This window comes from Microcaecilia unicolor, chromosome 1, assembly GCF_901765095.1.
Source record: "Microcaecilia unicolor chromosome 1, aMicUni1.1, whole genome shotgun sequence".
NCBI lineage: Eukaryota > Metazoa > Chordata > Amphibia > Gymnophiona > Siphonopidae > Microcaecilia > Microcaecilia unicolor.
Genome location: NC_044031.1, coordinates 63,554,837 through 63,582,294, shown reverse-complemented (window position 1 = coordinate 63,582,294; position 27,458 = coordinate 63,554,837). Strand labels below are relative to the sequence as shown.

Here is a 27,458-nt window from a genome sequence, read left to right as displayed (position 1 = left end):
GCTATGTGCATTTGTGCTGGCAGCTTTCTGTTGAGTTCTGTAACCTTTCACCTCTGGTTATCATCCACTGTCACTTTAAGCCTTCTTTTTACTATTAGAGGAGTGTCATCAGAGGCTCATGGACATTTTCCAAATTGCTGAGGCAAAATGTTGAGAGCCATTTATCTTTTACTAACCACCATGCTTTCTGTGTTCCATTGCAGGAGCGTGGGCTGCACTGTGGTGGAAATGCTGACCGAGAAGCCACCCTGGGCAGAGTTTGAAGCTATGGCGGCAATTTTCAAAATTGCCACGCAACCAACTAAGCCCAAGCTCCCCGAGGAGGTTTCAGACTACTGCAGGAATTTCCTCAAACTGATTTTCATTGAAGAAAAACGGAGGCCGCCAGCTGAAGAACTTTTAAGTCACCCTTTTGTGAACTGTAGCGTCTAGATCTCCACCCTGTATAAAGACTTTTATGTATACGCACACTTGTGTAGACACCCTTATGTATATATACATTTAGATTTTTTTTCTTTATTAAGAAGAAAGAATCACATGCACGCCAGAGATCAGAAAACCATCCGTTTCCTGTTTCGGTCCATCCCAATACCGCCTCCTTTTTCAGAATACAGTTGTGAAGTGCTCCTGTTCCTGTATGGAAACTAACACATGTGACCACAGCTCTATTTTGGGAAGAATTCAAACTCAGGTTTATTGGTGGTAATGATGGCTGGCAGCTCAGAACCTTCGTTGTGGTCAAACACGCCACGCTGTGGCTGGAGGAGTTCAGACCTTATGCAAGGTCTTCAGTCACTGGATAATGAGCCCCAGAGCAGCTGGGGAAGAGGAACTGGCTAAAGCGCCTCTTAGTAGCCAATCAAGTCGACAGTGATGACAGACTGAGCCTCAGGCCACCCGCATTTGTCGTGCCAAACTGGAGAATGCGACATGGCTTTTACAGTCAGGAGAGCGAGCAAACAAAAGGGACAAAGAACCTAGAAGTGAAAGAGGCAAGAAGTGGAGGAAATGATCCAACTCTACAAAATATAAAAATTGCGTGTGTGTGTGTGTACACATACATATATAGATATGTATATACACACTGTATTAGAGAAATATAATTATTGTATTTGACTTGAAAGATATTGCTGTTTTTAGATTTTTCATTGCTGGATAGAAGTAACCAGCAGCATCTCTTAAAATAGATTTGTTTTGTCTGAGGATTCTGCTGCTGGTTACTGTCTAATGATAATTCCATTAGGAATGGTTAAAAGTGTTTGGGGACGAGAGTGCTTGCCCTTCTGCACTAAAATATTTGTGATTCCCTTTCTATGGGAGCTTTTTCTTAACTGTCTGTGCCTATGGAAAACAAAATTCAGAGGTCTGGACATGGCGTAGTCACTTTGCAAAACCAGCTGGTTTCTGACTTGCAGTTTCAGCCAACCTTCCAGAGACCAAAATGTACCCAACTAGGGGGCACCTAGGAGCCTGTACCACTGAGCAGCTGTGCTGCTCTCTTCTGCTCCATTAACTCCAAAGATGCCAGGATTTCAATTAATCACAGTAAGCACCTTGTACCACTGCACAATCTGTTTGCACTAAATTGTAGTGGCATGAATCCACTCTGAATTGGGCTTAAAGTGAACAGAACTGCCATTAATGAGCTCAAAAGTTGGGGAGGAAGGAGAATTGTTCTGTCAGAGTTCAAACTCAGACCATAGAGAAGTAGTCATTAGCAATGACACCTTCCTGAAATAGATGGGGACTGTACATCTATTTCCAGAGCAAAGATGTCCATCCCAGCTCTGGTTACTTGACAGCATGCTGTGTTGAATTTTTGGCTATATATATGGAGTATAAATGGTTTGGTGTCACTTGGTAGTCATTCCCTTTTCTTACTGCAGAGTGAAGAGCCATTGGCCTCTAGGCCTCTTCGTAAATCTAATAGCTTTTTGGGTTCTCAGTACTGTCCTACAAGCACATCTAATCAATTTGTCAAGATAGCCAAAATATCTAGGCTTGAGATAGATGTGTATATACAGGGTCTTCTGTGCATGCAGGTCTTTCTGATGCATAGGCATTATAGATATCCTGAAACTAAGATCAGTTAGATGTGCCTCCAGGATAGGGTTAAGAACTACCGGTCTTCACAAGGATGCTTTGACATCTCCCAGTCAGACCTGCTCCTTTTGCTCATTAAAGATATTCTGTTTATTGGTCGTAGAAGTGTATTAGAGCTTAGGGTAGTTTTGTTTAGGAGCCAGCTACCATAGAAGATATCCGTGCAATTGAACTGTGGAAGTCATCTTGACCTTTGTTTATGGTTGTATTGACTTCTTATTCTACAGGCTTGAGCTTACATATGGCTTTAATGTGGTGCTGCTTTGGAGTATGTGCAACAATTTTGATTCTGTGGACCAGTCCTCTGTGCTGCTATTTCTGAAAGTCCTTGCTGCTTGTTAAACTGAAGACCACTGGGCTCAGTAAACATCTTGATATGCTTGCCTTCCGGTCAGTTTTCAATCTTACTGTCTGGAATTCCTTCTGGGGAGCTGGGTACCTCTTCTGACTCATTTTGTGGTAGCCTTATTTGAGGGAGAATCACCCATTGCTCTCTGCTCCAAGGAGTATTGTGGCCTTAAAAGTAAGCCCATATTTAAGTGTCAGCACTGCTTTCCGCCATAAGTAGGAGGGATGCTCAGAATACAGCTGCCCTTACTGCATCGTGACGGGACTGAGTCCCCATCACATTTGTAGGTGTAGTGAACTACACCCAGTGACGCTTCTTTTCCCCTCAGATTGTCTCCCCACTGCATGCTACCTTCCCTTCACAACTGCTGAGAATAATCTGTGTATGCAGAAGCATCTTGTAAGGTATTGGGACCAGCTGGGCTCCATCCTTGCTGAGTAAACGTATGTAAACCCTTTTGCAGGAGAAGAGAACTATAGGTCCTCACCTCATTTAGATGGTGGTCATTCCTGAGCCGTTTCTGTTCTTTTTAAGAATATGGAGCCTAGTTAGGGGAGAGGCATTTATTTGTTTTAACTGCAGTCTGCATGACCAAAGAGCAAGTGACTAATGGTGACCTTTTGCCCAGGATTTTACATACACTGCACTTCTCCATCAGCTTCACAGATGTGGGGTCCTTTTGCTTATGCAGTACATGATCCCCATAATGTGTCCTCCCCTCGCTATGGAAATTCTCTGTGCCAAACCTAGTAAATGACAGAAGCCACCAGCTCTCTCACTGGCCGTTACTATATGCTTCTGCTCTGTATGTTGCATGGGCCTTTATCTGGTCTTGCTGGGCCATTTCAGCTAATACCAGCAATGTTTAACAAAAATCAAGCTATAGGATAGAGAATTTTTCAAAGTCAAATAAATAACTCCTTCAACTTGTGCATGGTCCTAGTTACAGATGATGTTTCAGATTAAATAGATGTTATATGAAATATTATTTGATCCTTGAAAATTGTGGCATTCTGTGCAGTGCATTTTATGTAGCAAGACATGTTTAGAAAAACACATTGGAAAAATCATTTTGATGGGGGCTGCACTGTAATATACAGCTTCCCCTTTCACTGGTGCCATTGTTACACGGCCAGCGCAGAGCATTTCAGCCCTCGGTTGTAGGCTAAATCCACCTGTTCTTCAGCAGTGCTCTTTTGTATGTCCACCTGTATATTGCTTTAGCAGAACCAAAGAATAGCAGCAGTTTTGGGAGCTCTTCCTTTGATCAGAGCTTGGACATTGCCCCCCGTTGCCACTCCAAGCTATTTTCTTTCCAGGAAGAGTGGTGGGAGGCAGCAAGAACTCTAATGCCAGGGAAAGAAGTCCAGCTCTTCCACAAGGAAAACCAGACGAACAAAGAGAGGTAAAAGATCAAGAAAAAAACCTAAGCTGACCAAGGACGTTTAAAGGTTTATTCTCCAATGTAAAACCAGGATGCGTTGACGCATCTTGTGACTTGGATTTTTGTGGATCTTCCACCTCTCTTTTGCAGCAAGAACTCTTACCTGCTGTAGGCCGTGCAATATTTTAAATCCATAAGCAAGAGAAAGTTTGCCGTGTGTCAGTTGAAAGTGTTGTCACTTGGTTCTTGGGGGTAATACCTCACGTAGCATGTGCTTTGATTAATTCATTCTGTGTGATGTCATAGAAGCATGAACCGGTCAAATCTCAAGTGTAAGGTGATTTGCGATGCTGTCATAAAAGAATTCCAAAGAATTGTGGGAAGGCTGTGTTCAACATTCTATAATTACTGCAGGATAGACATTACTTCTCGTCATCTGTCCTATTTCCTTTCTGTGCCTGCTGAGCTCTCTGGTTATCATTCTAAGAGGTAGTGGTGCCAGAGCTTTACCATTGGGTGGGGGAGAAGGACTGGGAAACGACATACTGGCCTCCTACTAGTACTACTACCACTTATCATTTCTATAGCGCTCCTGAAGCATTCAGGTCCCCCTCTCCACTTTTTGCTACTGAATCAGTCTTTGGGTGTTCTTGCCTCTCATTTTTATGCCCTTAAGAGTGGTTTGCAGAAGCCATTTTTTAAAGATATACATGTACATTTTTCTATGTGCCGCATTTGAAACTACGTTCAGTAATAATGCACAATAGATTACTTAGCTTTTTTTGGCACCTTGATTATTGATTGAGCATCCTTATCTGTATTGTGTAATTCTCCTTGTGGGGAAAATTATATCTCACTTGAATTCTCTCATATCCCCAAAAATCCTGCCTGTTTTTTTTACATCAGACCAAGTACATCTGTACAGCTGATTGTACACGCGAGTTTGACAGAGAAAAGAAAGCAAAACCCAAGTTGAGGTAAGACTGAAGCACAAACAAGGAGCCTTGGAGCATAATATGATTAACCCTAGGAAGAGCTATTAGTGGCATATGAGAGTTTGTTTTGTTTTGTTTTGATTTTAATAAAATCTTTAGGGGAAAATATTTGTAATACTATGCCACTTTATTAGAGACATTGTATGTCCTGAATGTTATATGTGTCATTCTGTCAGCTATCTTTGAAGCCTGCAGTATCTCTGTATTAGGTTATCTGAGTCTACTCTGGCTATGATGCTTGAAGTGGTCCCCTCTAACCAGCCCTGTGCTAGACATCAAAGGAGTTAGGTTTTTTTTTTAACAGCAGAATTTGACTGGTGTTTGTACTTGATTCACTTGGGCAGATTTTAACAACTAACATTTGATATAAAGAGGAAGCCCCATTTTCAATCAGTGATGACAAATGCTCTTGGGAGCTCTTTGTTGAATTCCTTTATGAAAATAAAGCATCTCTCACCAAATACAGGAAAATTGGCAAGGACCCGTTGGGGAGAAGTTGGTAGCGCACCCCTCAGTTTGAGCAGTGGGTGGCAGCAGTGGGCAAGTGTTCATTTCAGTGAATGAGGAGATGAGGAGTGGCAGACTGTGTACTTTCTTTTAAACTAGGAACTATAACACAGCATTGCATTAACCAAAGAATTGATTCCATTTATAGGTACCAACATATGGTTTGTGTAGTTCTTATCTGACTTTGCATATATAAAAGCTTTAATTCTTTAGCTTCAGAAAGGAAAATGTACTGAGTGATGTTGCTTTAAGCCTTTGAGTGTAATGCCTAGGCCTTGGCCAATTTCTAAGAAGCATCAGCATGTACAATTCTGCACTGAGAAGCTTTTATAGCATAATGCCACATCCAGCCACGTGCTTACTGATTTCACATTTGTACTGATTGAAAGTTTAGTGGCACTGACCTAAGAACTGTGAATAGGCTCCTTGTCTTGGTGTTAATGGACCTAAAATTGTCTGTAATGTACAGCTTTTCTCTCTCTCTCTCTCTGTTGCGCACATGTGAAACCGTCACAAAAAAAAGGATCCTTTACACCAAACCAAAAAAAAAAAAACCCAAGCTAAATTCTTCAACCCAAGAATCCATTCTTTCAGATGAAGAATCACTTGTCAAAGTAGCAGTAGACCTAGGAGCTAAGCTTGAGCAGCTTCAGGCAATATGTGTCATTCACAGCTTATATGCAGGGGGAACTACACCAATTTGCAAGGGTATCTCTGATGCAGTATTAATGCGTTATTTGCCATCTCACTGTGAGCATTGGATTGGTGGGTTAATATGAAATGTCTAGACAAACCAAGCTCACCCAGTAACAAGTGTCAGGGCTAAGAGTAAATATAAATTGCAAAATTAAACGTTAGTTTTGTAATTTGAGATCCCTGTTTTACAACCAACACACAGCCCGGGAAAAAAGAATTTTGTTAAGTGTGCCATCATGTTGCGATGCCCTCATGCTTCTCTGTGATTGTGTTAATTAATTGTATTGTACCTGTTTCAGACCAACCCTAGTCTCCCACACACCAACCCACCACATAATCATCAGGAACAGCAAGTCCCGATCTGCCCAATAAACACCATTTCTGAGCTACAGCGACCTTTTGGATTTCAAGGACAGATCTTGATGTTGAACCTTTTTTCCCCCCAATTATTTTATGGAAGGTTTAATTTTCTGATTTGATTGAGGTTCAGTGCAGAGCCTCTTTGTTAACCTATTATGATGCTGGAACTCCTGGATGGAACCACCAGGGCCAATTATTTGTTGTGCTGTACAATGCTGTGGAATAATAAAAATTAGTTAAAAAAAAAAAAAGGTCAGGAATGAACCATCCTGAGATAATGTCTTTGACCTTAACATTGTAAATTACGGCAGATGCAGACATTGGTCCCTCTGGTCTGCCCACTTCTCTTCCTTTCTGGCATCTACCATTCTCAAATTTACAGCTTCTCCCTCCCTCCCTCATGTCTTTTGATGTGTCTCTAAAAAAAAAAAAAAAAAATTCCAGCTACTTCTAGCCATTGTCCAAATCAGGCGTGTGGTCATAGGAGTCAGCTGTATAGGTGCCAGTGGGTGCCAGGCACCCCCAGTGTTGAGCAAGCTCCTCCGTTGTGTCCGGGGAGGGGTAAATTGCATTGTGCTTGGCATGCCCAATAGTTTTGAAGTTGGTGCCTGTGCTACTGGTTAGGTTTGTTATAACTATGGTTGTCCCATACAAGTCACCATTCTTATAAGCCTAGTGCAGTCAAATGTAAACATGATTTTGTGTGGCACTATATAGAAAAGAGTTTTGCACAGGAGAGAACTGCACAAATCCTCCGGCAGACGTTAGCACACAGCACGTTTAAATCCAGCTGAAGAAGCTATTAGCTGTTTTGCAGGCTGAGGCTTTAACACAAGATCTGAGACATATAAGCACTTTGCTCATTCTTCGACTGTAGCGTTAGTGAGGATTTCATGCCTGTTTCTTCCCTTTATTGCTGTGAGAATAAGAACCTGCAACCTTATTCTGCCTTCCATGAAGAGCAGAGTTTACAAAAAAAAAAAAAAAAAAACATGGCGATGTGTTGAAGAAAGAATAAAGTGCTGGATTGTTAAGAAATGCGTATCGGCACTCATCACATTGCGTACAGATACATCCGCACATATGCTGGGATGTAATTCTGACTCTGTGCCTAAATATTGATATTTTATGCACAGAATAATATTCCACTAATTAAATAGTCCCTAACACCTAGTGTTTAAATCATTTTTAACTATAACCAATATTTTTCACAGTATCTTTTTTCGGGGATATTCAGAATTTTTAACAGCGCAACCATCCAATCATTTTTCAATATAGTGATGGTGCTGTTTAACTCGTCATAATTCCACCCGTTTTCTTATTACTTTTTAATTAACCAAATCTAAAAGTCTTTATATAGTAAGTTCAAACTTCTCAAATGATGAACTGCAAATCAAATAAATCAAATAAATCAAATAAATATAAATATAACTTAGCTTTTAAATAGCTGTATGTAACATTGATTCTCCAACTTCAAACCTCCGCCAACTTGGCCAGGTTTCGAATTTTCTTCATCAGGGAAGAGGTTTGCTGAGAAAAAAGCACAATCTATCAAAAAGATTATCCCCAAACAATCTTAAAATTTCCTAATATTTACTCACTATAAGGTTACCATCTTAGATATTATTTCGGCATCAAAATAAAATGGCTGCGGCGTCTCTTCTGCCTCAGCAATTTAAATAACCACAGCTGAAAACTATCAGCCAATTATACTGCAGACACGTCATATCCAGACCCACCAATCAAAGTGAAGGGAATACAGAACATCCAAAATTTAAAGGTGTAGATCAAATCAAAGACCACCAATCTATTTCAGAATTTAATCCATGAGGAAACAATGAATGCAGATAAAAAATCCACCTTTGTTCTTTGTAGTTTAATAAAGATTCAGGGTTTCCACCTTCCCATCCTAGCTGAATGTGATCTATAATTCGCCACCTAATGTCTTCAATCTGATGATTTTTTTCAATCCAGTGTTGGACTATAGGAGCAGATAATACTTTATTTTTTATCCGTGACTTATGTTCATTAAGTCTGATTTTAATCGGGCGGCTTGATCTACCTATATAGATCAGATGGCATGGACATTCAATAATATATATACTATTATGTGAATTACAATTAGTTCGAGCTCTTGCTACTATCGGTTGTGTAGATCTGGGAGGTGTCCAAGATGTCCCTTCAATTGCAAACTGACACCATTGACATGAATTACATTTAAAGTGTCCTACAGTCATCGGATCCAGTGCAATATAGTCCAATCTCTTATAAGTCAGCATCTCTCCTATCGTTTTCCCTCTTTTAAATGCGCAGATCGGATGATCTTCAAAACAAGTATGTATCTGTAACATCTTCCAATAATGATGTATAGTTCTATTAATATTCGAACTTAGAACAGAATATGGAATAACCAAAACCAGTTTATCGTCAGTTTGTTGCATATTATATTGTAACAGCCAGTCCCTACAGGCATATTTTGCTCTACGGTATGCTTTTTTAATAACCGTATAAGGATATCCTCTATTTAGAAATCGCGTTGTCATTTTACAAGCCTGATCTTCAAACATCACTTCTTCAGAGCAAAATCTTTTGATTCTTAGGAACTGGCTGATTGGTAAACTGGCTTTAAGGTGATAAGGATGAAAACTCGAAAAATGAAGTAAAGTATTACGCATAGTAGGTTTCTGATACAGATTAGTGCATAAAAATCCATGGTTTTTATATACCCAGACATCCAAAAATTCAATGCCTGTTAGATGTGACTTAAATGTGAATTTTAAATTACTTTGAAAAGAATTCAATTTTCCCATAAATTTTTGCAAAGACTGAGGAGTGCCATTCCAGATGAAAAAAATGTCATCTAAGAAACGTTTCCAAAGCGAAATCTGATGGAATTCTCTTGAGGAATATATAAAGGAGTCCTCGAATTTGGCCAGGTAGAGAGTTGCAATTGAGGGGGCTAAAGATGCCCCCATCGCCACACCTTGAATCTGTTCAAAAAATTCCTGTTGAAAAAGAAAATAATTTTTTTCAATCACAAATTTTGCTAATTGCATCAAAAAATCTTTGGAGATGCGTTGAGGAGGTAAACGCATGTCCAATATGTCCGCAATAATTTGTAAAGCTTCTCTCTGAGGAATCACCGTATATAAAGAGGTAACATCTACCGTCACTAAGATGGAATCCTCAGTTACTTGCACAGTTTGCAGAGAACGTAAAAAATCTGTGGTATCTTGAAGAAAAGATTTAACTCTACTGGCCGCAGGTTTTAAAAAAACATCCAAAAACTTTGATAAAGGTTCAAGAATAGTATTACAGAGAGCCACAATAGGACTGGTTTTGGTTATTCCATATTCTGTTCTAAGTTCGAATATTAATAGAACTATACATCATTATTGGAAGATGTTACAGATACATACTTGTTTTGAAGATCATCCGATCTGCGCATTTAAAAGAGGGAAAACGATAGGAGAGATGCTGACTTATAAGAGATTGGACTATATTGCACTGGATCCGATGACTGTAGGACACTTTAAATGTAATTCATGTCAATGGTGTCAGTTTGCAATTGAAGGGACATCTTGGACACCTCCCAGATCTACACAACCGATAGTAGCAAGAGCTCGAACTAATTGTAATTCACATAATAGTATATATATTATTGAATGTCCATGCCATCTGATCTATATAGGTAGATCAAGCCGCCCGATTAAAATCAGACTTAATGAACATAAGTCACGGATAAAAAATAAAGTATTATCTGCTCCTATAGTCCAACACTGGATTGAAAAAAATCATCAGATTGAAGACATTAGGTGGCGAATTATAGATCACATTCAGCTAGGATGGGAAGGTGGAAACCCTGAATCTTTATTAAACTACAAAGAACAAAGGTGGATTTTTTATCTGCATTCATTGTTTCCTCATGGATTAAATTCTGAAATAGATTGATGGTCTTTGATTTGATCTACACCTTTAAATTTTGGATGTTCTGTATTCCCTTCACTTTGATTGGTGGGTCTGGATATGACGTGTCTGCAGTATAATTGGCTGATAGTTTTCAGCTGTGGTTATTTAAATTGCTGAGGCAGAAGAGACGCCGCAGCCATTTTATTTTGATGCCGAAATAATATCTAAGATGGTAACCTTATAGTGAGTAAATATTAGGAAATTTTAAGATTGTTTGGGGATAATCTTTTTGATAGATTGTGCTTTTTTCTCAGCAAACCTCTTCCCTGATGAAGAAAATTCGAAACCTGGCCAAGTTGGCGGAGGTTTGAAGTTGGAGAATCAATGTTACATACAGCTATTTAAAAGCTAAGTTATATTTATATTTATTTGATTTATTTGATTTATTTGATTTGCAGTTCATCATTTGAGAAGTTTGAACTTACTATATAAAGACTTTTAGATTTGGTTAATTAAAAAGTAATAAGAAAACGGGTGGAATTATGACGAGTTAAACAGCACCATCACTATATTGAAAAATGATTGGATGGTTGCGCTGTTAAAAATTCTGAATATCCCCGAAAAAAGATACTGTGAAAAATATTGGTTATAGTTAAAAATGATTTAAACACTAGGTGTTAGGGACTATTTAATTAGTGGATTATGTTTTAATCCCCACACCATGTAAATCGTGGTCTCCTTAAGTTAGATTGTCAGAATATTATTCCAGCATATGCACAGATGTGTATGCATGCTATCTCACAAAAGTTGATAACAGGTTTTTTTTTGTATACAAGCTATAGTTTCCATTAATGCAGACAAACTGTTGTTCTCGTGCATCTAATTTGTTCTCCCATATTAGTGCACAGGTTTTCCACTTAGCTTATTTGCATGCTATCTGCTTTTAGCATCGGGGAACAACATTTTTGCATTACCTGTGCATCAGGAAACTGTATTGAGCAGTACAGTAGGTATTTTTCCAGTTCTGAGAGGGCTTACAATCGAGCTTGTACCTGAGGCAATGGAGTTTCAACCCCCAGCTTCTCTGGTTCTCGGTCTGCTGCTCTACCTCCTCTCCTGATTTTGTGTGCAAGCACTGATTTCAGCATCTTAAAAAACACCTTGCAGTCCCTCATTTGATGTATGTTACATCTGAAAGCACAAATATAACAAGCTGACAAATAAACCTACATTATTTTCTTACTAAACATCAGCATTCTAGACATGGTTACTCACTGGGCTCTTCCAAAATGGCTTGCCTCTCACAAACCTTCTGTAAGGTACTATCACAATGGTTCTTCAGTCTTGATAATCACTTTTTGCTCACCCAATAAAGGTGTTACCAATTTAATTTGTGAGGGGATGAGGGGGGAAAGTGTTGTTCATGTATCTGTACTGCAGTTATGGCAATCAGACGTTCTGTTGAATGTATTTTGTAAAATACTGTATAAATCTGTTTCCTGGTGCATGAAATTAAACCTATAGACACACTGTTGTATTATAAATTCAGTTTTATAAGAACAAAAAAGTAACTTTATTTCATTAAATGAACTATTTCCTTTTCTATGTATTACTGCTGTCTTTTTTTTTTAGGTGGGTTTTTAGTGCTTGTTGCTGAGGCGGTATCTGTCCGTCTCTCTGTCCATTTGTATGCATAGGCACACAAACACACATCTATAAGGAAAGGCCCTTTATATGGCAATTTTATCTTAGCTAAAGTACCATGTGACTACCGCTAGGGGTTGCTGGTGCCATTTTGAATCCAGCACCTGTAGCTGCAATTGGAGATTGCTACTGCCCCATACTACCTAGAAACTAGGGATGCCTAGGGGAAAGTGTGTTGGGGGGAAGAGAGCTCTTTGGGGGTCGAGGGGTGATTTGCCTTACATTTCCAGGTCCCTTTAATATGCAACCCAGGAGCATCAGGATGCACCTCAGTGACCTAATGCTTCTAGGCTGTATGAATAACTTGGCATTCAAAGTTGATCTTAAACTGCATTATTCATCTACTACAGGAGTCACTAACTTGTCATACTGAGCAGGGCTGGCTCAGGGCACCAAAAGTCTGTTTCGCCCTTCACAGAAGCAAGCGTGTGTTGTGTGTTCGTTTGCTCTCCTCCCTGTGCTGCTGTTGGTACAATTACAGGTTTAAATACGAGAACAGGTACTTCTGTTCTTGGGAGAAACATAAAGTAACCATTCTCATTTTTAAACCTGCAGGGTGCCAATAGCTGTGACAGCAAAGCAACATGTGCTCAACCTTCTTTAAAGGATAAGCTGGGCAGCTCGTTTGAAGGGAGCTCATGAAGGGAGAGCTGGTATGAGCTTCAAGATGGGATACCAAAGCAACGCCTTAGGGTGCCACAACCTATTGAGCTGTTCCAGATACAGAGAGAAAATAGGCTAGTGACTCCCCCAGTAAATTAAGGTGCAGTAGAAGCCTGACTTTTACTGTATTGTAATAACTACCCCCCCCCCCCCCCCATTCCTCTCTAACGCATGAAGCAGTTCTCCGATTCCTGTCCTTGCCATACATAGAAACATGACGGCAGATAAAGGCCAAATAGCCCATCCAGTCTGACCATCCTCTGTAACCCCTAACTCTTCCTTTTCTTAACCAATCCCATGTGCTTATACCATGCCTTTTTAAACTCTGACACAGTCCTCGACTCCACAATCTCCACCAGGAGGCCATTCCACATTTCCACCACCCTTTCCGTGAAATAATGCTTTCTTAGATTACTCCTGTGTTGCTAAACCCAGTCAATTCGATATGAAAAGACCTGCTTTCTTAATTTCCCAATGATTCTAGTACTATTGAGTCAACATTTTATTATAGATGACATTAAGAAAGCTGTACAGTGTCTAGGCCAGTACAAGCATGATGAGTCTTCCTGATGCTATTTCAGTTGAATATAGGTGAAAGGTTTAATGCTGCTTATAGGGGCTACTTCAACTTTATCAACCCCCCTTTTCCCTTCAGTTTGAGCCTTCCAGTACTCAACAGCTAGGACAAGGCACAGGCTCTCAGCAGAAAGGAGGAAACACCAGATCACCAGTAAAAGGAGAAGTACCAGGTCCAGAACTAAGTCTAAAGACAGAAGCAAGGTTAACAAATCAACCAGGGGTCAGAGCAGTGTTTTACCAACACACCAGCAGGGGTCAAACAAATCTTTCAAGGATCCACAGGAGCTCTACCTGAAGATGGGGAGTTCCAGGGTTATGCAGACACAGGAGCAGTGTTGCCAGGTGGAAAATTTTTTTCCCACCCAATCCAGCATAAAAACCGCCCAAAACCTGCCCAAACTCAAACCCCGCCCCTGACACCCCCGCCGTCACCAGCCCCGCCTCCCCGTCACCGGCCTCGCCTCCCACGTCATCGGCCCCGCCCAAAACGTCACTAACCCCGCCCAAAAACGTCACTAACCCCGCCCCCGCGGCCGAAAAAGCCGCCCAAAAAACCGCCCTGAAGCCCAAAAAGCAGCCCAAAAAAACGCAACCCGCCGCGGGCAAAAATTTCCTGCGGCGGGTCGCGGAAAACCGCCCAATTGGGCGGTAAAACCGCCCACCTGGCAACACTGCACAGGAGGCTGATCAGCAGGTGTACATATTATAGGAACCAATCAGAGTAGTGTATTCACAATGGACCAATCGCAATGCCCCCAGATCATCAGCCCATGACTAGTGTTAGCAGGGCTTTTTTTGAGGGGGTACTGAGTACCGGCACCTTTTCCATTGTCTGCTAAAATTGACCCATGGACCCCAAGTTTTAATGAAAGAGCTCAGACCCTACACAACAATTCTGCTTTGTCATAGATTCTTTGACTGGTTGCAGGGTCCTGGCTATTGTGGGGTGGGTGATCACCCCACCCCTAAAGGGTGGCCTAGCATTTGAGTACCAGCACCTTTTTTTTGCAATTGTTAGTATAAAGAATGGCAGACATACCAAGTCACACACATTGGGAGTGTGACATACGCATTTGGTTCCATTCTTCAGCTGTCAGGCCAAGGCCCCCTCATGCATTTTAGGGAGGACACCTTTTCCCCCAAATGTATAGGTGCTCAGTACATGTGTACTGTCAGGAAAGACATAAGGCACACTCTGAGTGAGCATGAGGTCAGAGCATGCAGAGAGAGTTGTAGGAGCTCAGCTGCTGTGGTGGCTGCAGATTCTGTGCCTTGGCTCGAGGAACCTAAAGCCCCTGCCACATCTGATGATCACCCCTTTGGCCTGGAAGGCCATCAGATACACACACACCACCAAGAAGACTTCAGATTGACTTCAAGAGTGAGATTAGAGGTACCATGTAAAGGAACTCAGTAATAGATGCTGAGGTGTCTGTAGGTTGAATGGCCAGTGTCACACTACACCCCGACTTGAGAAGCCTAAGGTGCTCATTTTCAAAACAGGGTGTCTGAAAAAGGCCAGACAGGCATTTTTCTGGTGAATCTGTCCAAATTGCCATAATCAAAACACAGGCTCAGAAAAACATCCAAGCAGTGAGCTGCCCAGAAAATAATGCATTGAAAAGGGATGTTTTCGGGGACATGTTATGGACAGTGTTACAGGATGGATGTTTTCTAGTGATAACAGATAGCAGGGTGACATCCTGGGGTGGAAATTAAAATGTCCTAATTTAGATCTGCTATATCAATGTGAACAAGTTAAGCCACAACCTGTACCCATTTGTGCTTTAGCTGAGTTGGAGAGTGGAGATGTGTAGTTGGTTGTGGTGTGAAGGAGAATGGTGAGTTGCTGAGTGGTTTATTTGCTGTCTTTGCCCCCGTCTGAAACCTTTGTCGCCCCCTATTTCCTGCCTTGTCTTTCCTCTATCTCACCTGCTAGCCCCCAACCACACCCATCCCTTGCTGTCAGGCCCCTTTCCCCCTTTTATCTGTCCTTTGCCCAAACACACACACCTCCCTCCCTTACCTGCTCCTACTCTTTTGTGCCTCTGTGTTTGTACAACTGTGTACTGCTGTTGCGTGAGTGAGTTCTGTGTGCTAGTGAGGGGTTAGTGCCTCACTAGGTGGTGCTCGGTGCTGCAGTAGGTGGAGGTGTGTACAGTGGTGTTAGGAGGTTACACCTGTGGCAGTGGGACACCTGCACAAGAAGTATGGAGCTGCTGGCTGCTCTTGCGCTTCAGGCATTGCTGGATGTGACTGAGAATCTGGAGGGGAGGGCTAGGAGGAGCTACCCCTTTCGGAGAGTGTTTAGGCCCCCGACCCAGTTCCTGGACCTCGGAGACCAAGTACTGCTTTGATGGAGCTGCCATAAGCACCTGTGTCAGCAGCTAGAGCCCCCAGCTCCAGGCCAGGACATGCAGGAATATTCCTGTGCCAGTGCACCTGAAGATTACAGCCTCCCTCGCCTTTCGTGCCACTGGTACATTTCAGTCAATGCTCACAGTAGGGGCGTAGCCATATTTCGGCAGGAGGGGGGTCCAGAGCCCGAGATGAGGGGGCACGTTTTAGCCACCGCTGACCCCCCCTGCTGCCACCACCACCAACAACTTTGAATCCCCCTGGCCGATGACCCTCTCAACCCCCCCTCCCACCGCCAACCCTCTCCTGCCGTTGCCTACCTTTGCTGGCGGGGGACCCCAACCCCCGCCAGCCGAGGTCCTCTTCTTCCTTCATTCTGTTTCTGAGTCTGACGTCAGACTCAGAAACAGAACGAAGGAGGAAGAGGACCTCGCTGGCGGGGGTTGGGGTCCCCCGCCAGCAAAGGTAGCAGAAGGCGACGGCGGGTTGACAGCGGGAGGGGAGGGTCGAGAGGGTTGTCGGCAGGGGGGTCCATTGCCAAATCTATGGGGGCCCAGGCCCCCGTGGCCCCACATAGTTACGCCCCTGGCTCACAGTCACTGCAGGCCTTATCCAGCCCACCATCTCTGTCTGTTCCAGTTCCTTGATGCCTTCCTCACCTACACCTCACACTACATCTCCTTCCCCAACACTATCCAGGCCACACTTTTACTCCATAGATTACATTTCCCTTGGTGTTAGGGGTCATCGACTGCACACACATGGCCTTCAGCCCCTGACCCCCCCCCCCCGCCCCCCCAAGGCACAGGAAGACACCTATAAGAATAGGAAATCCTATCACTCCATGAATATGCAGGAGGTGTACAATACCCAGGGGGGTGATAGTGGACATGTGTGATCACTATCCAGAGTGCTGCCAGGATGCACTTCAGCATTCAAGAATCAATCAGTACTTTGACTGAGACGTAATCACTGGTGGCTGGCTCCTAGCTATGCAGCACTGGGATTCCCACCCATGCCCCCTTCCCCCATCCTCCAAAGGTGACCAGAACCTTGCTACACACACACACCCACCCATGTCTGTGATCTTTGTTCCCCCCGGACCAGGTGTCAGAGGCTATCCCCCCAGCAAATCTGGCTCATGACTCTCATTGTACAATAAGGCAAAGGAGTGCTACAATCGAGCCCATAAGAGCGCCCATGCCATCATAGAAAGGACCTTTGGCCATCGAAAGAATCGCTTTCAATGCCTCCACTGTTCGGAGGTAGGGAACTCCTCTACACCCTTCAGACGGTTGCAAAATCTTCATGGCATGTTACATGCTGCGCAACTTTGCCCAGCAAAGAAGACAGACCCTGCCAGAGCCTACACAGCAGCATCAGCAGGCTAAACTGGACCAAGAGGAGACTAGGCACCACACCAGATGGGGGGAGGGGGGTGCAAGCATGACAAAGGCTCATACATATAAATTTCAGTGACAGCGAGTGCTACCTTTATTTCCCATTGTGACAAACCCACCAGCAGCACCCTCCTCCACTCTCCCACACACTCTCTACCCCACCTTCCCCCTCCCTGTGACACACCTACCTACCCACCCACCCCCTCCCTCCACTACCATCACACCAAAAGTATGTGCCTCACAGCGTACTCTCTGCCCCACATGCCCCACCACCTCTCCCCTCCCCTTCCCCCCATCCCCGCTTGTGGCCAGAACTCCTATCCTAGTGGAAGGTCCAATCCTCTCTGTTAGCGAGGAAGTATCAGACCCCTGCCCTATTGAGTCCTCACTGGTGTCAGAGGCGTTGAGACACCCAGCTGTTTATGCTGTTGCAGCAATATTTATCCACATGATAGGGCTTGCCCCTCTCTCGCTGCCAGACATCACACCCAGCACTGCACTGTGGGTTAGCCATCTCCGGCATTTTTCCATGACACACTGGGCCTTCCACCCATAGTCCCAAGGTGGCCCCGATTTGTTGCTGGTCCCATACTTGGTGATGAAGTGGTGGAGGGTACACCTCCTAGATGGTGGATGCATTGTGGGCAGCTGTTGACTGTCTTGAGGGTGGTGCTGTCTGAGTGCTTGCCGCCCTGGTGGCAGTTGGAGAGGAAGGGCCCCCCCTGGGTAAGTCAGGCGACAGTCTAGCCCACCAAGTTAGCCTGTAAGTCCCTTTGAAGACCCACAAACTGTTTCAATAGGGTGTCCTGAGCCTCATAGGAGTCCTGCCGTATCTCCTGCAGGCTGCTCTCCTGAGCCTCCATGCTGCACTGCTGCAGCTGTACAGCCTGGTAAAGCAGCTCAACCTTTTTTCAGCTATAGTCCACCATCAGCTGGTTCTGCTGCAGGATTTTGGCGGCCAGATTGAAGACCTGGCATCGTTATTGGGATGTTCCCCTCTGGGAAACCTATGGTTCCTCAGCCTCACTAGTGTCGTCCTCAAGCTTCCGGGGGGGGGGGGGGGGCAGGGCTAAAGCTTTCTGCTCTTCCTCCCCTGCAGATGTCTCCTGGCTTGGCTATTCCTGGGCCTCTGTGGGTGCCGGGGATCCTCTGCTGCCACAGCCTACTCCCCCTCCTTCAGATCAGCCTGCCCCTGGTCCAGGCTGCTGAGATCCGCCTCCGCCGTGGAGTCTGACTCTAGACCTGTAAAGTAAGAACATGTTTGAACTGCTACAGCCACTATGTTAGGCTGGCACACACTCCCAGAACACATCCGTCCATGTGCACTCTGATCTCGCAAGTGATGAGAACTGCTGCCAACACCCTATCTATGTCCTGACATCCCACAGTGGAGTTGAAGATGGCCATCTTGCACTGTCTACCTCAGAACCTAGAAAGAATCATAGCCACACACCCAGTTTGGTAAAGGAGACAGGATAGTGGGGAGTGCTCTGCAATAGCCAGGGTCAGGGCAGGCCTGAAATGCCAGAGAGAGACTAATGTACACTTCAAAAGATGCACCTGTTCCCCTTTTGACTTTCATGGTGGTGGTGGGTGTGTGGGTGGGGGTGGGTGGGTGGGTGTGTGGGTGTGGGCGTTGGGCTACTACTTTCGCCCTCCTGCAGTTTTCAACCTCTCCCCCTACCTCAGTCTCACTGCTTCTCATCCTTTGAACTTCACTCCATCCGTCTATTCCACCCACTGCCACTCAGAGTTGCAGTCATTTACCGCCCCCCCCCCCCCCCCCCCATAAATCCCTCCCTTCCTTCCTTACCGACTTCGATGCCTGGCTCACCGTTTTTCTTGAGCCCTCATCCCCATCCCTCATTCTTGGTGACTTCAACATTCACACTGATAACCCATCCGACTCATATGTTTCTCAGTTCCTCACTCTTACCTCCTCCTTCAACATCCAACTGAGCCCCACCACCCCTACTCATAAATCTGGCCACTGTCTTTATCTCGTCCTCTCTTCCACTTGCTCTCCCTCCAATTTCTGCGTTTTAGCTCTTCCTCTCTCTGACCATCACCTAATCACATTGACACTTCAGCACCCTCCCCCTCAATCTCGCCCCACACTAATTACTACGTCCAGAAATCTCCAGGCTGTTGACCCCCCCCACCTTATCCTCTTGTATCTCTGATCTCCTCCCTTCCATCTTGTCCTCCAAATCTGTTGACAAAGCTGTCTCCACTTACAATGCCACTCTCTCCTCTGCTCTTGACACCCTTGCACCATCCATCTCCCGTCCCACAAGGCGTACCAATCCCCAGCTCTGGCTGACCCCTTCAACCGATACCTTCGCTCCTGCGCCCGTTCGGCTGAACGCCTCTGGAGGAAATCTCGCGCCCATACTGACTTCATTCACTTCAAATTCATGCTATCCTCCTTCCAATCCTCCCTATTCCTCGCTAAACAGGACTATTACACCCAATTGACTAATTCCCTCAGCTCTAACCCTCGTCGTCTCTTCGCCACCCTCAACTCCCTCCTCAAAGTGCCCTCCGCTCCCACTCCCCCCTCACTCTCTCCGCAATCTCTGGCCGACTACTTCCGTGACAAGGTCCAGAAGATCAACCTTGAATTCACCACTAAACCTTCTCCTCCTCTTCATCCTATAACCCACTCTCTCAACCAACCTACCCAGGCCTCCTTCTCCTCTTTTCCTGCTATCACCGAAGAGGAAACCGCCCATCTCCTCTCCTCCTCGAAATCCACCACCTGTTCCTCAGACCCCATCCCCACCAACTTACTTAACACCATCACTCCTACTATCACCCCCACCATCTGTCATATCCTCAACCTCTCTCTCTCCACTGCAACTGTCCCAGACACCTTCAAGCATGCCGTGGTCACACCACTCCTCAAAAAACCATCACTTGACCCTACCTGTCCCTCCAACTACCGCCCCATTTCCCTCCTACCCTTCCTCTCCAAGATACTTGAACGCGCCATTCACAGCCGCTGCATTGATTTCCTCTCCTCTCATGCCATCCTCGATCCGCTTCAATCCGGCTTTCGCCCCCTACACTCGACAGAAACAGCACTATCTAAAGTCTGCAATGACCTGTTCCTCGCCAAATCTAAAGGTCACTATTCAATCCTCATCCTCCTCGACCTATCCGCCGCTTTTGACACTGTCAATCACAACCTACTTCTTGACACACTGTCCTCCTTTGGGTTCCAGGGCTCTGTCCTCTCCTGGTTCTCCTCTTATCTCTCCCATCGTACCTTCAGAGTACACTCTCATGGTTCATCCTCCTCCCCTATCCCGCTCTCTGTTGGAGTTCCCCAGGGATCTGTCCTTGGGCCCCTTCTTTTTTCAATCTACACCTCTTCCTTAGGCTCCCTAATCTCTTCTCATGGTTTCCACTATCATCTTTATGCTGACGACACCCAGCTTTATCTCTCTACACCAGAAATCACTGCGGAAACCCAGGCCAAAGTACTGGCCGGCTTATCCGACATTGCTGCCTGGATGTCCAACCGTCACCTGAAACTAAACATGGCCAAGACGGAACTTATTGTGTTCCCACCCAAACCCACTTCTCCTCTCCCTTCACTCTCTATCTCAATTGATAACACCCTCATCGTCCCCGTCTCATCTGCCCGCAACCTTGGTGTCATCTTCGACTCCTCCCTCTCCTTCTCTGCGCATATCCAGCAGATAGCCAAGACCTGTCGCTTCTTCCTCTATAACATTAGCAAAATTCGCCCCCTCCTCTCCGAGCACACCACTCGAACTCTCATCCACTCTCTCATTACCTCTCGCCTTGACTACTGCAACCTACTCCTCACCGGCCTCCCACTTAGCTATCTATCCCCCCTTCAGTTCATCCAGAACTCGGCCGCACGTCTTATCTTCCGCCTCAACCGATATACTCATATCACCCCTCTCCTCAAGTCACTTCACTGGCTTCTGATCAGATACCGCATACAGTTCAAGCTTCTCCTACTCACCTACAAATGCACTCGATCTGCAGCCCTTCCTTACTTCTCTACTCTCATCTCCCCTTATGTCCCCACCCGTAACCTTCGCTCTCTAGACAAATCCCTCCTTTCAGTACCCTTCTCCACCACAGCCAACTCTAGGCTTCGCCCTTTCTGCCTCGCTTCACCCCATGCTTGGAACAAACTCCCTGAGCCCATACGCCGGGCCCCCTCCCTACCCATCTTCAAATCATTGCTCAAAGCCCACCTCTTCAATGTCGCCTTCAGCACCTAATCACTACACCTCTTCTCAGGAAATCTTAACTACACCAACTTGACATTTCGTCGTTTAGATTGTAAGCTCTTCTGAGCAGGGACTGTCCTTATTTGTTAATTTGTACAGCGCTGCGTAACCCTAGTAGCGCTCTAGAAATGTTAAGTAGTAGTAGTAGGTGTGTGGGTGGGTGTGTGTGGGTGGTGGTGGGTGTGTGTGGGTGGTGTGTGTGTACGTGTACATAATATTGCCATACTGGGAAAGACCAAAGGTCCATTGAGCCCAGCATCCTGTTTCCAACAGTGGCCAATCCAGGTAACAAATACCCGGCAAGATCCCAAAAATGTACAAAACATTTTATACTGCTTATCCCAGAAATAGTGGATTTTCCTCAAGTCCATTTAATAACGGTCTATGGACTTTTCCTTTAGAAAGCTGTCCAAACCTTTTTTAAACTCCGCTAAGCTAACCGACTTTACCACATTCTCTGGCAACGAATTCCAGAGTTTAATTACATGTTGAGTGAAGAAACATTTTCTCTGATTCTTTTTAAATTTACTACATTGTCTCATCGGAGGGGCCAGCTTATTGGCACTGGTGCAATCAGGTGCATCTCCTGGCCTCTTGGGAGGCTAGAGATTCAAAACAATCGCCTAAGCGCAGAGTACGTTTTCTTCAGATTTGGACGCCATACCTGCAAATTCTTAGCCCGAGGGGACGTAGTCTGCTTGTTAACGCCTGATAAATAGTGGAATAATGGGAGAGTATGGGTAGCCTGGAGTAGTAAATTTAGTCTAGAGCGGTATTCTGCTTGCAAGGGGGGGAGGTATTGGGTGGGGGGTTGGAGGGGTTGAGTGAGATGTATAGGGCTAAAGCTTGGCAGGGTTCTAGAGCTTTGATGTTTAGTTTTCTGGTATTTTATGATAAGCACTATTTCATCTAATGAGGTATTTAAAGTGTATGATATTAGGAACAAAAGTCATTTAACATCTAATATTAGCACTTGCCAAGGAATTGTTAAGAGGGGAGGGGGGAGAAAAATGGGGAAGAAAAGTGTTTGGCGATGTTGAATATGTTGCTAGAATGTTGTTTTGTCTATCAATCAATGCTATATGAATATTCCAAGTTAATTTGTACTGTGATAATCGTCAATAAAACAGTTTAAACATAAAATTTACTACATTGTAGCTTCATCACATGCCCCCTAGTCCTAGTATTTTTGGAAAGCATGAACAGATGCTTCACATCTACTCGTTCAACTCCACTCATTATTTTATAGACCTTTATCATATCTCCCCTCAGCCGCCTTTTCTCCAAGCTGAAGAGCCCTAGCCGCTTTAGCCTTTCCTCAAAGGGAAGTCGTCCCATCCCCTTTATCATTTTCGTTGCCCTTCTCTGCACCTTTTCTAATTCCACTATATCTTTTTGAGATGCGGCGACAAGAATTGAACACAATATTTGAGGTGTGGTCGCACCGTGGAGCGATACAAAGACATTATAACATCCTCATTTTTGTTTTCCATTCCTTTCCTAATAATACCTAACATTCTAATTGCTTTCTTAGCCGCAGCAGCACACTGAGCAGAAGGTTTCAACGTATCATCAACGATGACACCTAGATCCCTTTCTTGGTCTGTGACTCCTAATGTGGAACCTTGCATGACATAGCTATAATTTGGGTTCCTCTTTCCCACATGCATCACTTTGCACTTGCTCACATTAAACGTCATGTGCCATTTAGACGCCCAGTCTCCCAGTCTTGTAAGTTCCGCTTGTAATTTTGCACAATCCTCCCGCTGAAGAGGCCACATCAAAAGGCAGACAGAGCAGGATCTGAACTGGGGACCTCAGGGCTCCCAGACCTTTGCACTAAGTAGTATGCCATACTATAGTGGTACAGCAGGGCCCTTACAATCCTGATGCTCTGCCTATAGCATGCTGCAGGTGTTCTCTCAGGTCACTGCTGGGACAGAAAGGGGTCTTACCATCCCCGCACCCATTTTGCCAGCTATATGGTGAGTGGAAGAGACACCGAAAGCAGCATCACCATGATCCTGCCTATGTTCACAGGCTCTGCAGATGTCTCTTGCGTTCCCACCCCATAGACGGACACTGGTGGGAACTTGCTCGGCACCATCTGCTCTACAGTGGTCAGCTGGGCAAGTGTGGCCTCCCTGTGTTCCTTTCCAGCCTTAGCCTTCACATCCTCCTTCAGCTTTCGCCACTTCCGTTTACAGTCTTAAATGTCCCTATAAGTGTGCCCTAGGAGATAAGCAGAGTCTGCATATGGCTGGTGTTTTGAGAAAGGCTGAGTGCTTGGGAAAGGGAAGTGCGGAGGGAGGGTAAAGCAGGCGCTGCTGGTGAAGTGCATGTGGAGAAAGGGGAAAAGGTGGTGGGCGTGGAAGGAGCCAGGCAGAAAGGCATGGGAGGAGGAGGAGGAGCAAAGGCAGGCTGAGTGAAAGCTTAAGAGGGGTAGAGGAAAGCTCAAGCACCACCTAGGGCCACAACACCCTGTGATCTTGGAAGTCAAGCAGGGTTGGGCCTGGTTAGTACTTGGATGGGAGACCACTTGGGAATACCAGGTGTTGTAGGTTTTTGCCTCTGTCTATTTTCTTCCCTCCTGCCATGCCAGGCAGGTGGCCCTCACTCTCCCAGGCCTTTCCCTTTTCCTCTTCTGCAAGGCCACTGGGCGCAAAAGGCCTCTTGTGCTCCCCCACTGAAGTAGGGACACACGCGGTGGTCCCTGAGGTGAAAGCCTTTTCTTGCGTGCTGTTCTCCCCATCTCTTTCTCTTACCTGTCCCAAAATGAATTTAAGGTGGGCCTTTAGCAGTGCAACTGAGGAAGGGACTGAGAGAAGCACGGAGTAAACCTTTAGAAAAGGCAAAGCCCTTTCTCCAGCATGCGGGGAAGGCTATGCTCCAGTTTAAGGCCAGACAGGAAATCTGGACTGCCCCTATTTGACTGACTGTACATTTGTCCTTTAGATTGTAAGCTCCTTTGAGCAGGGACTGTCCTTCTATGTTAAATTGTACAGCGCTGCGTAACCCTAGTAGCGCTTTAGAAATGTCAAGTAGTAGTAGTAGTAGGTCGCTCAGGAAAGCGTGGGAAAGGACAAAAGAAAAGACCTGGGCCTGGAGTTGCTTCCTTGAAACTGAGAATGTTATGTAGTGCATATGTGCGGGTGCAAGCCTCGGGGCTAGATGCAGAGGGCTGGCATCTGCTGTGCATGGGGCCTGGAAGCCACTCTTGCTCCCCCCTGCCCCTTAGGACCCCAAAGGTTAGGAGAATGTCTGGCTCCTCAACCACACAGAACCTCCGGGGACCACCCTGACAAATGGGGGTGGAGGGCCACCAGAAACCGGAGGGCCATTGCTCCCGCATCCCTTGTAAAATGGGACACGATATGCTTTGTATAAAGAAAAATGGTCTCCATTGATATCCTATTTTGAAGATGTGAAGTGAAAGGTGTATATTGTACTTTATATTTTTTCTTCATGTATATTATTACCATCTGTGTCACATTTTATTTATTGCATTTGTATCCCACGTTTTCCCACCTCCTTGCAGGCTCAATGTGGCTTACAATACATCATGGATAGTGGAAGTAAGAAGGGAATAGATAGTTGGTATTACAGAAGGATTTTGGGCTGCATGGTAACAGAATACATGATAGTAATATAACAAAAGGCATTATAAAACATTTCTGGATATATGTGGGGAGTTTCACAGGTGTTGATCTCTGTGTTATACTGCTTACATACTTTAAGGTGTATTTTTATTTTATCTCAATTTAAATATCATAATACAATTGTTATTAATGTTCTCTCTTTATTACAAAATCAATAAAAATATGAAGATTAAAAAATAGGACACGGCAGCGAAAATGCCTAGCCCGTGCGGCTAGGGCACACCTGCCCCCCTCCTCTCTCTTTCTTCCTGGTTTAGGCCTCATTCATCGGCATGCAACCGCTTCTTCTTCGTGTGTTTGGGGGTTGCGAAACTGTCTAGCTGAAAACTTTCTCCAAGGGCGCCAAAGCGAGGCCTGCCCAGAGAACAGCTGCAGCGTACCAGACAGTCCCTCTGCTTCCAGTGGAGCGAGAAGTTTGACCCTGCCAGAGCCCCATGCCCAGTGCTGTAGCTGCCTTTGAGTTAGTTGGTAAAAAGGTAGGAAGGAGAACCATTGTGGGGGGAGGGAGGAGTGCGAGAAAAAGGAGGCGCAGAGCTGCGCTACCATCATTTCTCTCAGACAGAGCTCATCTGCTCTGCCAGCGTGCTGGAAGAAAAGTGGCCAGCCAGGGGGTTGGGAGCTTCCTGCAGGCGGCGTCTTTCTGAAGGATCGCATGCTGTGCAGCTAAGATGTTGTGGTCTCCTTGTGAGGTTTTTGGGGGAAGGGGGGGCGCATTAGGAGAGTGGAGCACTTTTCTTTTTGTTTTGCCTCTTATGTGCTAGTCTGAGTGTTGGAAGAGCAGGGCTAAGCGAAAGGCTGGTGCTGCGAGAGTGAGAGTGGAGCAGGCGTTTGCTGAAGACGGGTGTGTGGGGGCCCTGGCTGCTGGGGTGTGGTTTTGCAGAAAGGCTGAGTGCTTGGTAAGGGGAAAGGGGAGTGTGCGTCCATAAGGGAGGGAAAAAGCGGTGGCTGCTGAAGCCGTGCATGTGCAGAAAAGGCAGAAGGTGGTAAGGGCTGGGAGGAGCCAGAGAGAAAGGAATAAGGGGAGGAGGAGCAAAGGCGGGCTGAGTGAAGGTTTAGAGGGGTAGAGGGAAGCTGTCTCCCTGCCTACGGCCACACCACCCTGAACACGCCCGATCTCGTCTGATCTCGGAAGCTAAGCAGGGTCGGGCCTGGTTAGTACTTGGATGGGAGACCGCCTGGGAATACCAGGTGCTGTAGGCTTTTTAGCTGTTGTTTTCTTTCTTTTTTTTTTTTTTTTCAAATTATTTGATACAGCCAAAACAACATTATTAACTTTTAGCTAAAATTAAATACAATCAAAATGAGATTCCTATTATAAGGGGAAAAATAAAGTAATAGGTAATAATATTAATAAATTTTAGCCAATATAAAGTTTCAAAATAAATTGTTATGCTTTCTCAGACCACATTGATAATGGGGGGGGGGGGGACTTTGAATAGAGAAGATTACTTAAACATTAAATTACAATGAAAGAACTTAGGCTGCGTCAACCTCCTCTTTAAATTTAAAGCTGTTATAACATTTGCTTCATATCTAGAAATTATTTCAACTGGTCTGGTGAATAGAAGACATATTTAGTATCACCTAATTTAACAATGCATTTACAAGGATACGCTAGGAAAAAAGTTCCTCCTATTTAATTTGTCCTTTTTTTTCAAAGCTAAAAAAGCTTTTCTTTTCTGTTGTGTTTGTTTTGTGACATCTTTCTGTTGTTGTGTTCAAGAAAGCTGTTAAATTATCCAGATCTATATTGGAATTTTCTGCTTCTCTCTTTTTTCCTTGTTCCCTATTGGGATTTTGAATGTAATATATTTTATTAATCGGAGGAATAACGTCTAGAGGTATTTTCAAGTTCTCATTTAGGTATCTTTTAAATAAATCCAAAGGGGAATTCCCTGGAAGTTTAGGAAAATTAAGAATTCTCAGGCTCAGTCTCCTGTTATAATTTTCAATCTGCTCTATTCTGCGACGTATCTCGGTATTATCTTTAACCACCATATGTTTAAAGTCTTGAAGTTTTTCAACATTTTCTTGTAAATTCGTAACTTTAACTGCTAATTCTTGCTTAACTGATTCTACGGTGGTTTTCAAATCTTGAAATTTTACGTTGAGAGCTAGTACATCACCTGACAACTTTTGTAGACTTGAATTCATTTCTGTCAGCATCCACCAGATCTTTTCCAGACTAACCTCTGCTCTGTCTCTTTCTCCGAGAACTTAGTCTCGGTCCTCGGCTTCTCTCGCAATGGCTCTAGCCCCTCGCACTGCAACGTGTCTGAAGCACTTCCGGCTACAGGGTGAGTCGCTTCCAGGGCAGCTGCCGAAGCCGGGCACGGAGGAAGGAGCAATAGTGGCAGTGAGAGAGAAATTTCCTCTCCTAGTGGTGATTCCCCCTCTCTGGATATCACCACGATAGGATCCGTTTCTCTCGGCGTTTGGGAGGTCCAGGTGAGGTAACGCCCAGTCCTCTGCTGGGTCCGGGTGGAAGTTGAGGAGGGCGGGGGCACCTTTCTCACCA

The 27,458-nt window shown here is 44.8% G+C and overlaps 1 protein-coding gene and 1 non-coding gene across 3 annotated transcripts in view; both read left to right on the top strand.

Annotated features, from left to right (window-relative positions):
• The window catches only part of LOC115466611 (mitogen-activated protein kinase kinase kinase 3-like), a 320,888-nt gene extending 313,808 nt beyond the window's left edge, over window positions 1-7,080 (top strand). For both annotated transcript variants that reach the window (XM_030197973.1, XM_030197964.1), the window contains exon 17: window positions 204-7,080. In XM_030197973.1, the coding sequence (XP_030053833.1) occupies window positions 204-432 (229 nt within the window). In that variant the 3' untranslated portion in view covers window positions 433-7,080. The remainder of the gene's footprint in view (window positions 1-203) is intronic.
• Window positions 7,081-26,021: 18,941 nt separating this feature from the next.
• On the top strand, window positions 26,022-26,140 carry LOC115460764. Its single transcript, XR_003940559.1, has one exon. It is a non-coding gene; the product is annotated as a 5S ribosomal RNA (ribosomal RNA).
• Window positions 26,141-27,458: the final 1,318 nt, after the last annotated feature.